This window comes from Colius striatus, chromosome Z, assembly GCF_028858725.1.
Source record: "Colius striatus isolate bColStr4 chromosome Z, bColStr4.1.hap1, whole genome shotgun sequence".
NCBI lineage: Eukaryota > Metazoa > Chordata > Aves > Coliiformes > Coliidae > Colius > Colius striatus.
Genome location: NC_084790.1, coordinates 46,295,324 through 46,308,034, shown reverse-complemented (window position 1 = coordinate 46,308,034; position 12,711 = coordinate 46,295,324). Strand labels below are relative to the sequence as shown.

At 38.8% G+C, this 12,711-nt stretch overlaps 1 protein-coding gene across 1 annotated transcript in view; it reads right to left on the bottom strand.

Annotated features, from left to right (window-relative positions):
- Nucleotides 1–1,580: 1,580 nt before the first annotated feature.
- RNF180 (ring finger protein 180) overlaps nt 1,581–12,711 on the bottom strand; it is a 78,752-nt gene continuing 67,621 nt past the window's right edge. The window contains exon 8 of the mRNA XM_062019175.1: nt 1,581–1,780. Coding sequence (XP_061875159.1) covers nt 1,581–1,780 — 200 coding nt within the window. The remainder of the gene's footprint in view (nt 1,781–12,711) is intronic.

Genomic DNA, 12,711 nt, shown 5'->3' with positions numbered 1-12,711 from the left:
GTGGTGATGGTGAATTTCAATTTTTGTAACTCCTTGAATTTGCATATTAAAAAAAGCGCAAAAATTATTTAGTCCAATTAGTGTAGCTAAGACTTGTAATGTTAAACTCTACACACATATACTCAAAGAGATTATTTTACGCAGCCTGTAAAACCCCTAAATATTAGTAACTGATTTACTGCTGTTTTTCAGATTAAGTGAAAGTTTCTGATCCTGATCATTGTATAGCTTGTAAGAGACTGACCATCCTGGCCCTGCTCCAGTAAAGAAGCACACACACATGCTTAATAAAACCTCCTGAATTCATTCCATTCCATCACAATTGGCAGATGGCACCTTCCACAACACATTTCTCCTTGCTCTCTGTGAGCACAGGGGAGTACACCACCTACTGAAAAACCACAGGTCTCCCACACAAATCCTGATACCAGAGGGACTACATACATATACTCACATACTCTTCTAGATCAAACCACAGTGCACTTTGCAGGGCCATGCTTTGTCTTGTACTTCCTGAAAAGCAAGCTTTTGAACTACCTTCTACCATTCCTCAGCACCTCCCTCCTGCAATAATTTCTAATATTCCTTTTATAATTTAACAGATGCTCTTCTACTTTCACTGTCAAGTACTTTGTAAAGCAGCAAGTATGGAATGATTGCTGAACTAGCTGCAGTTTGGTGCTGTAACTCAGCAATCTATATATAGAATAACTGTAAAGTGCTTTAGAATTGCTTCATATGAAAGGTGCAAATAAATACTGTGTCCTCTTACATGATCTCCCACACAGAGTCATGGTAAGCCCACACTTGAGAGTAAATGGTCCCTTTAGGAATGTGCAGAACCTGGGGCTGTTAGATGGTTCCTTCTGATTGCTATTTGCTGAGAACATAAACTATCAGCACACTGTGTGTGCAGTATCATTTATCTTTTTGGTTAATAGACTCGAAATTTCAGACACTGTATACAACACATCTCCACAGCAGAATATGGACAAGTCTATCAACTCTCAAAATTTTCCAGGATTTGGATTATACCATTGAAACAGTGCTGATGAAAGTCTACATAAAGCATGGTGCAGCAATGCAGTGCTTATAATCTCCTTTTCCCAAAATTATCCGACTATAAATGGGAAGCATCTTTATTGCTTTTACATATCAGGAATTGAAGCACAAATGACTGAGAGAAGTGTGTCAACACAGAGCTGAACCTCAAAACTGATGAATCACATTCTGTTGTACAAAGAACTACTCTAAGAACAAACAATATTTTATATTTCTACAGAATAATTATTTTCTAATGATCTATCGGGAAAATCCTGTTCCCACCAAAATCAAAGCAAAACTCCTACTGAATGAAGCACGACTTGGATTTCACGTTACTTTTTGAACGAAATTCAAGTACTTTATCACACATAGCAGAAGTATCAAACAACCTCACAGCATGCTTGATGTAGCCTGTTACAATTCTGAATGATAAAAATGCAATATCAAACAAACATTTTTCTGTCTTCGTTTTTTCTCCTATTCAAGTTATTATGGTTCGCATGACTGCTGTTTTCCTCACCTTTGTTTACTACAGACTAAAAAGGGAAAAAGAAATAACAAAGAAAACAGAACACAATAAATCCTATTACCCAGTTGACTGAATAAATGTAGATTATCACCATGTCCATATCAAACCGCCATCCACGGCTGTCATCCTCAAAGTCCATGTAGTCCATCCTGTGAGCAGCATGTGGAAAATGCCTCCTTGTTACCGTACCTGAGCGTCTTTGAAAACCTGCCAAAAAACGGACTAGGTGATAAAAATCTATAAAAGCAAATGGTTTGTGTAAAAACAGATCCCTCCTTTCCCCAGTTATTTACAAGACAAATGGAAGCAGGAAATCTCACACCTCACTGCTAAGTTTCCTCACTTTGTTGGACAAGCAGTTCTCTGTGGACTTGATTTTGAAAGATTAAAAAACTAACTCTGTCTTCCATGTCTGGAGAACAGTACATTTATATGAATTTGGAACTCTCTTCTGTATTTAGTAATGCTATCTGCTTATGCTATCTAGACCTACGAATAACTTTCTTCTGGTACCTTCTTTCAACTGAATTTCATCTGGTAATACAGAAGCGAAAGGCTCCATATAATGTAATTAATCTCTCGAGTAATTAATTTCTGGATTCCCTACTACTACTCATCTGAACTCTTCAGTAATTGAGGCACATCCTTATGTGCACACACACAACTGAACAGTGCAAATACATTTGAATTCTATTTTTCAACACTGTTCTAAATGAATCCTGACTGATTCAGTATTCTGTCTCTATATGATACATCCTACGTTAAAGTTGAACTTGTAAATTACTTTTTGTATGCTGGTAATGCCTTAAAAATATACAGGGAGATGCAAACAAAGCCTTTCAAGTGGAATTAAAATTCTGTGACTCCAAGAACGACCTTAGTGTGGTGTCTTGACAAAAGATTCTTCCTCTTTGTTCTTTCCTTGACTACCTAGTAAAAGAGCTACTACCGGAGCACAGTTCATGCATACATCAAGATATGAGGTTAAACTGTCCACGCAGCTGTGTGAGACTGCAAGTTGTAGCACAGGAGAAAGGCTGGGAGCTGCATGGCAAAGCCAGAAGATCTGTCCCATCTAATGAAGTATAAGGAGGGACTGCAGTTGTACTGGTCTGGATTTCCATTGCATTTTCCGGTAACTCTTAATCTTTGTGAAGCATTCCTTTTTTTCTGAAAACAGGTCTTTGCTGAGCTGCCCAGACTCTTCTCCTCCACACTGACATCATGGCTTTTGAAGTCTCAAGGCAGGCAGGAAATGTCACCTTTAGTGTGCACCACTGCACACAAGTGTGCCTCAGTCTGTGTTTCTCTGTTTTAATCTACTACTGTCCAGCTTATTTAAGCCTCCTTGAAGTTACTCAGTCTCCTGTTTATGACTAACGTAAATAATTGTGTATAATTGGTATTCATAAGCCTGTAATTTTCATTTTAACATTCTCAGACCTTATTTGACGGAATTGATCAAACATATTTTTTAAAAGCATCCTAATACAGAACTTTGCTTGAATCTCAATAATTTTTCTTTTCAGTGGTGCATATGGACTGTTTCTTTGTATTTCTTTTTTTTCTGAATTTTTCCCAGAGCTTTTACAGCACAATTGTTTCTCTGCTTTTTTCCAAAGAAAAGGGTTTTCTCTCCTTGAGATTCTTTTAAGGTACTTCATCAAAGATCTTTTGACTCCAAACTACAAAAGTAAAATGGTCCTCCTGTATTTGTTTAATAACTGCTTTATTTAGAAAGTTCACTAGACTACTAAAACACAGGAATTCTTCCTTTGGTGAACCACTTATGGTTAGACATCATGCAGTCATTGCATTTCCTATTTTTCCTTTGTTTTCTTTGTTTAATAATTTTGTCTTAATGACAATTTGGATCAGTTTGTTATTTCCAGATATTAAGTTTCTAGAACTATATACACCAGAATCTCTAACATTATTTATCTTCTTTTGGCAAGTAAACATGAAATCTTCATGCTAGTTAAGAGAGTGATGATGGTTTAGGATGGTTTTCAGTGAATTCAAGTGGGCTAAGATTTGACTTACAGCTAAATACGCTATATTGACTCTAAAAATAATTAAGAATCCCAGAGTTTTAATTTACAGTTTTAGATAATCATATTTTATAAAAGTGCATGAGCTAAACATCTGCATAAAGATGCTGAAGATTTGTTTAAAGTATGGTATGCACCATGCACCTCCTTATGGGTTATGTTATGTCCTTCAGTTTATGCTAATTAAAATAATTTTAATTTTTATCAGTATCTGGTTACTAAAAATAAACCTACTAAATCAGTAGTGAAATCCTGAAAAATGTTAGTCATCTTTAAACGTCTTTTTGCCAAGAAATAATTTACTTGAAAAATTCTCATTTAACAACTTGCCTCAATTTCAAGTCTGTATTTTTTGTTATTGCTTTTATAATACCTTAAAAACTTAATTGTCAAATAGAAACCTGTATGTATGCTGTTATGTTCTACTTTTAAAATTTAACTTGCAAATAGCGTTACATTTTATCACTAACATTGCTATATCGTTCACTTTGCCTTTAACACATGAATTTTCGTGTACATTATCCTCTCTGGAGGGTCTTAGTCAAGACTGCTACCTGTGCTTTCTTTTTATTTATTTCTATACTTAATTTCTATGCAAATACTTAGTTTCTATACAAATAGCTGACTTCGGATCAACAGGGATAATCATTGAATAATGCAAAGATGTCACTACAGTAATTTTGACTTAGTAGTCCTTGCCTTCTAGAGGATTTGGAAAAATACTCTCTTTGATATATATGTCTGTGCAATTCACCTTAAGGAAATCTGCATTAAGTTTATCACAGATTAGAATCTGTAATGTAATGATTCTACATTCAAGAGCAGCACTTTCAGCATAAGAAATTGGCTATTCTCTAATTGCTCTTCCCACAGAAAACCACTGAAAAGCAGTTGATGTTGTATACAATGATATGTTAACAATCAAGAACTGCTTACTATACAACATGTGTAATCTCTGTGCCTTCCCTGAGCATGCATAAAACTATTGAGAACTGACAGCCAGTTATATGGCATAGACTTCAAATGTGTTGCTGAAATAGCATCCTTTTTATCATCTATAAATTGATTAAGCTTCAGATGAAGATGTCAACAGTGTAACTATTGTGTAAACTGAATACTAGGACTTAACAGAGACTAACAATGAACAAGAACTGTTTCTTTCCCCTGAAGTAAATTACCAAATAAACTCATGTACAGGACTGAAATCAAGGGTCAGATTCAGAAACTCTGAATGATCATACACAAAGGTTACTGCAGACTCTATGATACATACTATGACTAGTGCCTTTAGTATAAATTCTGACATGAAAAATATCTTCAGACGTCTGTCTCTACAGCTAGAGTGGAAACAAGCCTTGTCCCTGCATTGGATATCTGGTAGATAAAAACTGAGAGCTGTAGAGTTCCTCAAAAACCCTGCAGCAGGATAGAGTAGGGGTCTGAATTACAAAACAGAAGAGCTGAGGGAGTTTCAAATCACTTCTAATGTATCTGCTCCTTTTAAAAAAAGAAATAATAACCTATTTGAGGAGTACAGTCTCTAAATAATTTCTATATAGATATGTATTTGTTATTTAGCTTTTTTGTATGTGCCTGTGTAGATATGCTCTGAAAAAGAACTTCCAGTCAGATCACATGAAAATGCATGCACAGTGCCAGCAGAATCTGGTAGACTGTTAGCGGTAACTTGTTATTAGATAACAAAAACAATGTTGTGTGCAAATCACACTTTATACCCACCAAGGCATGGAAATCAAAAAAAGATTTTCACCAGAGCATCAGTAGCCACATCTGTTGCATGTATCCCTGTCACAGTTTTTGCAGTCTCCTGTTGAGGTACTAGCAATGCTCCAAAGTAAGACTAGAAACAATTTAAAATATGCTCCTAATTTTATAAATTGCCTGACCTCATTTTGCTATGACTACAGAATATAAGACATGAGATGTAAAATTTTACTCTAAAAATGTGCCCATATGAATAATATGTGTGCTATAATAACCATTTACATTATAAGTGCTCATGCAAAATCGAATTACCTAAGAACACCTGTAATCAGATGTACCACAGTCATTTTGATGCTGACTCTTCTTCCTGATTATGAGCTGAGGTACGTAGATAGAAGTACTGAAAGATTGTAAGAAAAAAGGCAAGTCCAGACTGACATCTTCCCATATATGCGCCTGCAGCAACCAGCATCTTAGAAAGTGGTCTGGAAGCTGTGCCCAACACAATGTGTTAAGATGGCATGGATAGGATTTTATTTCCTTACATGTGTCTGTGTGTACATTTGAACTAGATCACATATTGCCTCCACCAACTGTGCTTTGTGTTCCTCAGAGAAGCAGTCTTAGAACAAACAAATTCACATTTTTTTCTGGTGAAACTAAACCAGAAGAGGAGCTCCAAGAGCTCTCACATGTTCAGCAATGTGTTTCAACCACTGCACATTCAGCCCTTGGGACTAGAAGTTAGCTGCCCCCATTCTCTCAAATGTGGATATCTGGCCCTCACCTCCAATTGTTTTGTCTTATCTGTTATGGCTGATACAAATGCTAATGCAAGAATGTGTCTGAGAGACAGCAACCTTTCCTAAAACCTTTTTATCACATTCATCATTTTACAGACCTCCTGTATCTGTCTCCTGTAATATCCTTTCCAAGCAAAAAAAATTATTAAATTTCTTTGTGCTGAAAAGCTTGCACACTTCAGATCATTCTTTCCACATTATACTTCACCCTGCTTTATCATTCTTTGAGATGATGTAACCTAAAATTGTATGCAAAATTAGGGTTGTGGAATCACCACAAATCTAGATGACATAATGTTTTCCATTTTGTTATGATCCTAATAATTCCTGCTTACCTTTGGACAATGGCTGTGATTTGAATGTTTTCAGAAAAGTAATCACAGTATTACTCAGATCTCTTTTCTTAAGTAGCAATCACTAATTTGCAGCTCATCTTGGTGAATATTACAGATTACATAGCCTCTGTGGGCAACCGCTGCATTGCTTGACTATCCTCACAGTGCAAGTGTTTTTCTTACTTGCAGTTTGAGCCTCTCATATCCATTATCACCCATCCTCCTGCTATGCACCACTGTTAACAGCTGTCTGTACTCTCGATGGCCTTGTAGGTATGGTAAAGCTGCCTGGAGATCTTCCCTAAATCCTACCCTACTCCAGTCTGAGCAAACCAGTTCCTCTGCTTCTCCTCACAGGTCGGGGTCTCCAGGCCCTGAGCATCCTGATGTCCCTCTGCTACACCTTCTGCAATTTACTGATGTCTTTCCTGTATTGGAGGTGGGCAGTTTGGGGATGTGTGGGGAGGCTGATTGGCAAAATTGCAGTATTTCAGATGTGTTTACCGAATAGAGAAGGATAAAAACTTCCCTCATTTACTGTTGTTCATACATCATGCTCCTGTTCATAGAGGTGGACATATTCCTGTGCGATCTGATCTAGGCTGACCTGCTTCTGCAGGGGAGTTGGACTAGATAATCTCTAAAGGTCCCTTCCAACCCTACCGTTCTATGATTCTTTTCTGCCAGGGCGCACACACACAGGAAGCTCATGTGCAGCTTGCTTTTTATCAGGATGCCATGGTTCTGGTTTCCAGAGAGCTACTCCCCAGGCTGTCAGTGCACAATCTGTCTCATTGCCAGGGGGTCTTCTTTCACAGGTTGCACGACTCAGCATTTGTCTTTGTTCAGTTTCACAAGGTTCATTTCAGTGCCTTCTTAGTCTATCAACCTGTTCTGCAATTTGCTGTCCTCTGCAGACCTGATGAGAGTGCATTCTGTAGCCTCCTTGAGGCTGCTGATGATCAAGAGAACCGTTAGCTGTCAAGTTCATATTTACTATCATCACTGAACTGAGTAACTTAGTATCACCAACAAACCTTATCCACTGGGTATGTATCATGTCTCCAAATTACATATGAATGCTGCAGAATTCCAACACCAATCCAATATAGTTTGCTAGGTGCTTTCTAACATCATACTTTCCACCTTGTACCTTTGTTTGGTTTTCTTCTTATGTGCCCTGCTGAAAGGGATTTTATTTGTGGAAGCACCTCCCTTACTGCTTTAGCCCATTTCTCCAGCCTGTCTTTACTCCTCTGAATAGTAGCCCTGACATTCAGTCTACCAACTGTAGTCATCTGCAGACCTGATGACAGCATGGAGTACTGGGACAAAATTTCCCAGTATTCTGTGCTTTTTTTCAGATGTTTCAGCTCCAAACACCAACTGTCTTGGAAGTCAAAATCTTCTGTTTATTTAGACAGCCCTCAAATTCCAAACTCGTCTTGCCTCAGGATGTACACCGGAACATCCAGCTTTCCTAAGGCCAGGCTGGATATGGCTTTGAGCAACGTGGTCTAATGAAAACTGTCCCTGCCCATGGCAGGGGGTTGAAACTAGATGAACTTTAAGGTCACTTCCAACACAAACTATTCTGTGATTCTATCATATACTAAAACTTCTACCATCACTTTTCATGGTCTTTCTCAAGACAATGTCCAATTACTTTTCCAAACCTCTCTTGCTATCCTATTCCTACCTTCCTCTCCCTTTCTCTTTGCTCTTTTTGAATATTTCTCTGCTCTTGCCCTTCTGATTTCACCAATGAACTCTCACTGGTTGCCATCAGATTAAATCCCTATGTGACTAAACTAACATGGTAGCTTAAACATCTCTCCATTCCCTTTCCATCCCCAAAATCCAAGTGTTATTTTCTGCTAGCAGTTGGGCTTTACAAAACCAGGATGTAAAGTGTACTTAAGCTGTACATAATCCTTATCTGAAACTATTCTTATATTGACTATGGCACCTGTTTTATTATCTATAGAACTTCTGCAGGGCTTCTAGTTTAAATGTTGAAATTTGCAAGAGTCCCAGAAAGTAAATTGTGTGTAAGCAGTTACTGGTACATGCATAAAAGGTGACGTCCTGAACTCCCTGTGCGTACAATACAGATTTCTTCTGTACATGAACAAATCAGCAGCATGTAATTTAGTGCGGAATACACAAGAATTGCTTTTCAAGATGTCAAAGAATGTTGTCTGCAAAAGAGTCTAGAAAAGCATTACTGTGATTACTGTGAAGACTTGAAAAAGCCATGCCCTGAAGCCTTTCATAGAATCATAGAATGGTAGAGGTTGAAAGGGACCTTTAGAGATCCTAACCCCCTGTCGAAGCAGGTCCACCTAGATGAGGTTGCATAGGAACAGGTCCAGGTAGGTTTTGAAGATCTCCAAGGAAGTAGACTCTACACCCTCCCTGGGCAGCCTGTGCCAGGGCTCCCTCACCTGAATAGTAAAATAGGTTTTTCTTATGTTTAAATGGAACTTTTTGTGCTCCAGTTTCATCCCATTACCCCTTGTCCTGTTGCCAGATACAACAGAAAAAAGGGATGCCTCAACCTCCTGACATCCACCATCTATATACTTGTAAATATCAATGAGATCCCCTCTCAGTCTCCTCTAGATTAAACAGCCCCAACTCTCAAGCTGGTTGAGATCCTGCTGAATGGTAGCACAGCCTTCTGCTGAATCAGTGAGTCCTCCCAGTTCAGAGAGAGTTGGGCAGAGAGGAATCTCATGAGGTTCAACAACAACAAATGCAGAGTCCTGCATCTGGAAAGGAACAGCAGTACAGCAGCAGTAAAGGCTGGGGGTTGACCTGCTGGGGAGCAGCTCTGCAGAGAGAGGGAGGTTCTTCTCTCCCTCTACTCTGCCTTGGTGAGGCCTCATCTGGAGTCCTGTGTCGAGTTCTGGGCTCCTCAGCTCAAGAGGGACAGGGAACTTCTGGAGAGAGTACAGCACAGGGCCACCAAGATGATCAGGGGACTGGAACATCTTCCTTACAAGGAAAGGCTGTGGGAACTGGGGCTGTTTAGTCTGGAGAAGAGGAGACTGAGGGGGAATCTTATTAATATTTACAAATATCTAAATGGTGAGTGTCAGGAGGCTGGGACATCCCTTTCTTCTATTGTATCTAGCAACAGGACAAGGGGTAATTGTCCGCCTGGACATGTTCCTATGCGACCTGATCTAGGTGGGCCTGCTTCTGCAGGGGGAGTTGGACTAGATGATCTCTAAAGGTCCCTTCCAACCCCAACCATTATGTGATTCTATGATTTGACATAATAAAAGAATGTAATGGTAAAGACAGATCTATGCAGAAATCCCAAAATGTGCTAATGTCACTAAATGACACACATTTCATCTGTTCAAGTGAAAAGCTTATAAAACCTGCAGTCCTACAGAATCAACCATCAGCCAAATAACGCTTCTTGCCAATCAGTATCAACATAACTATTGGCACTTAAATCTAAGAATCGTGTTTACACTCTTAAAACTTTACCAATCCTATATGTATCCATGAAAAGAACGTATACAAATGAAGCAGAAATCACTTAGCAATTCAAATGGGAAAAACCTTCAAATACCAAAAAGTTATTTTAGCAGTTACAAATATTTATTTCACAGCTCTCTAGCCTTCCATCTTATTTTCAAGATTATAAATATGGCTATCTATTTTTTATTTTTCTACAGCGATATGTAACTAAAATAAGACCAAGATTTAAGGTTATACTACATATCAACACAAAAAAAAGCTGTAGTGGAATTCAGCGTTTATTTAATTATTGTAATTAACACCTCTCAGATCTTCAGGACAGAGAAGCAGCAGCTTCTCATTTGAAATTTCCTTCCTCTGTGAAATACTGTGAATTTCATTCAATCAAAGTTACTTTACACTTGACAAAGAGATGGATCTGACAGCTTTACTCTGGATAGGAAATGAAGATGATTTTTTTTTTCCAGTCAACCATAGCTCATTCAACCATAGCTCATTCGATTTCAGTGAGGATTATATTTAATTGAAGTTTTTTGCATGTTCCTATGATCAGTTTGAATTCTAAGACATAAATATAGTGCCCCTGCCACAAATGAACAATGGCATTCTGAATATTAAGTAAATATCTAAATAAAAATGTGTGAAGGCAGTAAATAACCAAAGGAAGGAAGGAAGTAAACAACCAAATAAAGGAAGGAAGTAAATAACCAAATAAAAATGTGTGAACTTCTTGCTGTTTTGTAAACTAATAATTCAGCTTTAACCAATTAAAACATAAACCATAAAGCTAGCTAGTATGTCTTATCAAAGGATCATGTTACTGGAAAGGAAAACAAATGAAAGCTTTAAAAAGTAACGACAAAATTCATAAAGCCACATTAAATGCATGCATACACATTTTATATAGAGTATTTTGCATAAGTAACACTTTTGCTAATTCATTAAATATGAAATCTATCTAGCAATTCTATGAGAACTGTCCAACAACCGCTGTGCCCAGTCGCTCTCATAAATTCCAAGCAAAACTAGAATAACTCGTATTTTCTGTCTTGGGCTGTTCTTTTCCCTGGAAATAAGTGAATCAAGAAGCAAGAGGACTGTGGGAGGACCAAATAAGTTAGAAAACATACTCTGTCAAACATCTGTGATTATTCTATAATTATCAATACTTAAAAATACAAGCTAACCGACTAGTTCAAATGCTGGGACACATACTAAATCATGAGTAATTAATCTCACATTTCCCAGTGCAAAATCATTTGACTGTGGAAGCCATGGCAGAATTTTATTAGTCTGAAAATAGACTTTTCTTTAAGTAACCAAGTTAATTATTTGTTTGCTTTTCCTTTCTTTCCTAAAACCCCAACACATTAAGTACAAATTAGGCAACACATCATATAGCAGCTTTTAAAAATGATTTAAGCAAAGCCTACTTGTCTACTTTAAAACTACTTTATTTCAAAATTCAATTAAGAGTGATGAAATAAAAATAATATACAGATGAAATTGGAATGCATATCCTTGTAATTCGAATGCATATCCAGAGGGGTTGGTTCTGGGGCCAGTCTGTTCAACATCAATGACCTGGACAAGGGGACAAAGTGACCTCAACAAGTTGGTTGATGACTCCAAACTGGGAGGACTGGCTGATTCCCCAGAAGGCTGTGCTGCCATTCAGCGGGATCTCGACCAGCTTGAGAGTTGGGCAGAGAGGAACCTCATGAGGTTCAACAAGGACAAGTGCAGAGTCCTGTATCTGGGAAGGAACAACCCCATGCACCAGTACAGGCTGGGGGTCGAACTGCTGAAGAGCAGCCCTGCAGAGAGAGACCTGGGAGTCCTGGTTGACAATAAACTAACCATGAGCCAGCAATGTGCCCTCGTGGCCAAGAAGGCCAATGGCATCCTGGGATGCATCAAGAAGAGTGTGGCCAGCAGGTCAAATGAGGTTCTTCTCCTCCTCTACTCTGCCCTGGTGAGGCCTCATCTGGAGTCCTGTGTGCAGTTCTGGGCTCCTCAGCTCAAGAGGGACAGAGAACTTCTGGAGAGAGTCCAGCGCAGGGCCACCAAGACGATCAGGGGACTGGAGCACCTTTCATGTGAGAAAAGGCTGTGGGAACTGGGGCTGTTTAGTCTGGAGAAGAGGAGATTGAGGGGGCATTTCATTAATACTTACATATTTTTAAAAGGGGCATGTCAGGAGGATAGGGCAACACTTTTTGTATTGTATGTAGTGATGGGACAATGGGTAACAGAAAGAAGTCGGAACAGAAAAAAATTCCACTTAAGGAAAAACTATTTTACTGTTTAGGTGAGGGAGCCCTGGCACAGGCTGCCCAGGGAGGGTGTGGAGTCTCCTTCTCTGGAGGGTTTCAAGATCCACGTGGATGCATTCCTGTGTGACCTGATCTAGGTGAACCTGCTTCTGCAGGGGAGTTGGACTGGTTGATCTCTAAGGATCACTTCCTAACCCCACCATTCTGTGATTCTGTGATTCTTTAAAGTTTTCTACATGTGTAATGATGACATTACAGTTGTGTCATGGTTTGACATGCCAGCCTTTTCTGGTAAGGGGGAAGGGGCTGTAAAGATGGGTCCTGTAAGTAGCTGCTCGAAATTCTCCACAGCTCTGAGCCAGAGCCACTTCTGGGGCTGAGCCAAATAGACGCCTCCATGATCACTTTTTAAGAAGAAGCCGGAAGAGGGGGCTTCTTCCTCCTTCTTCT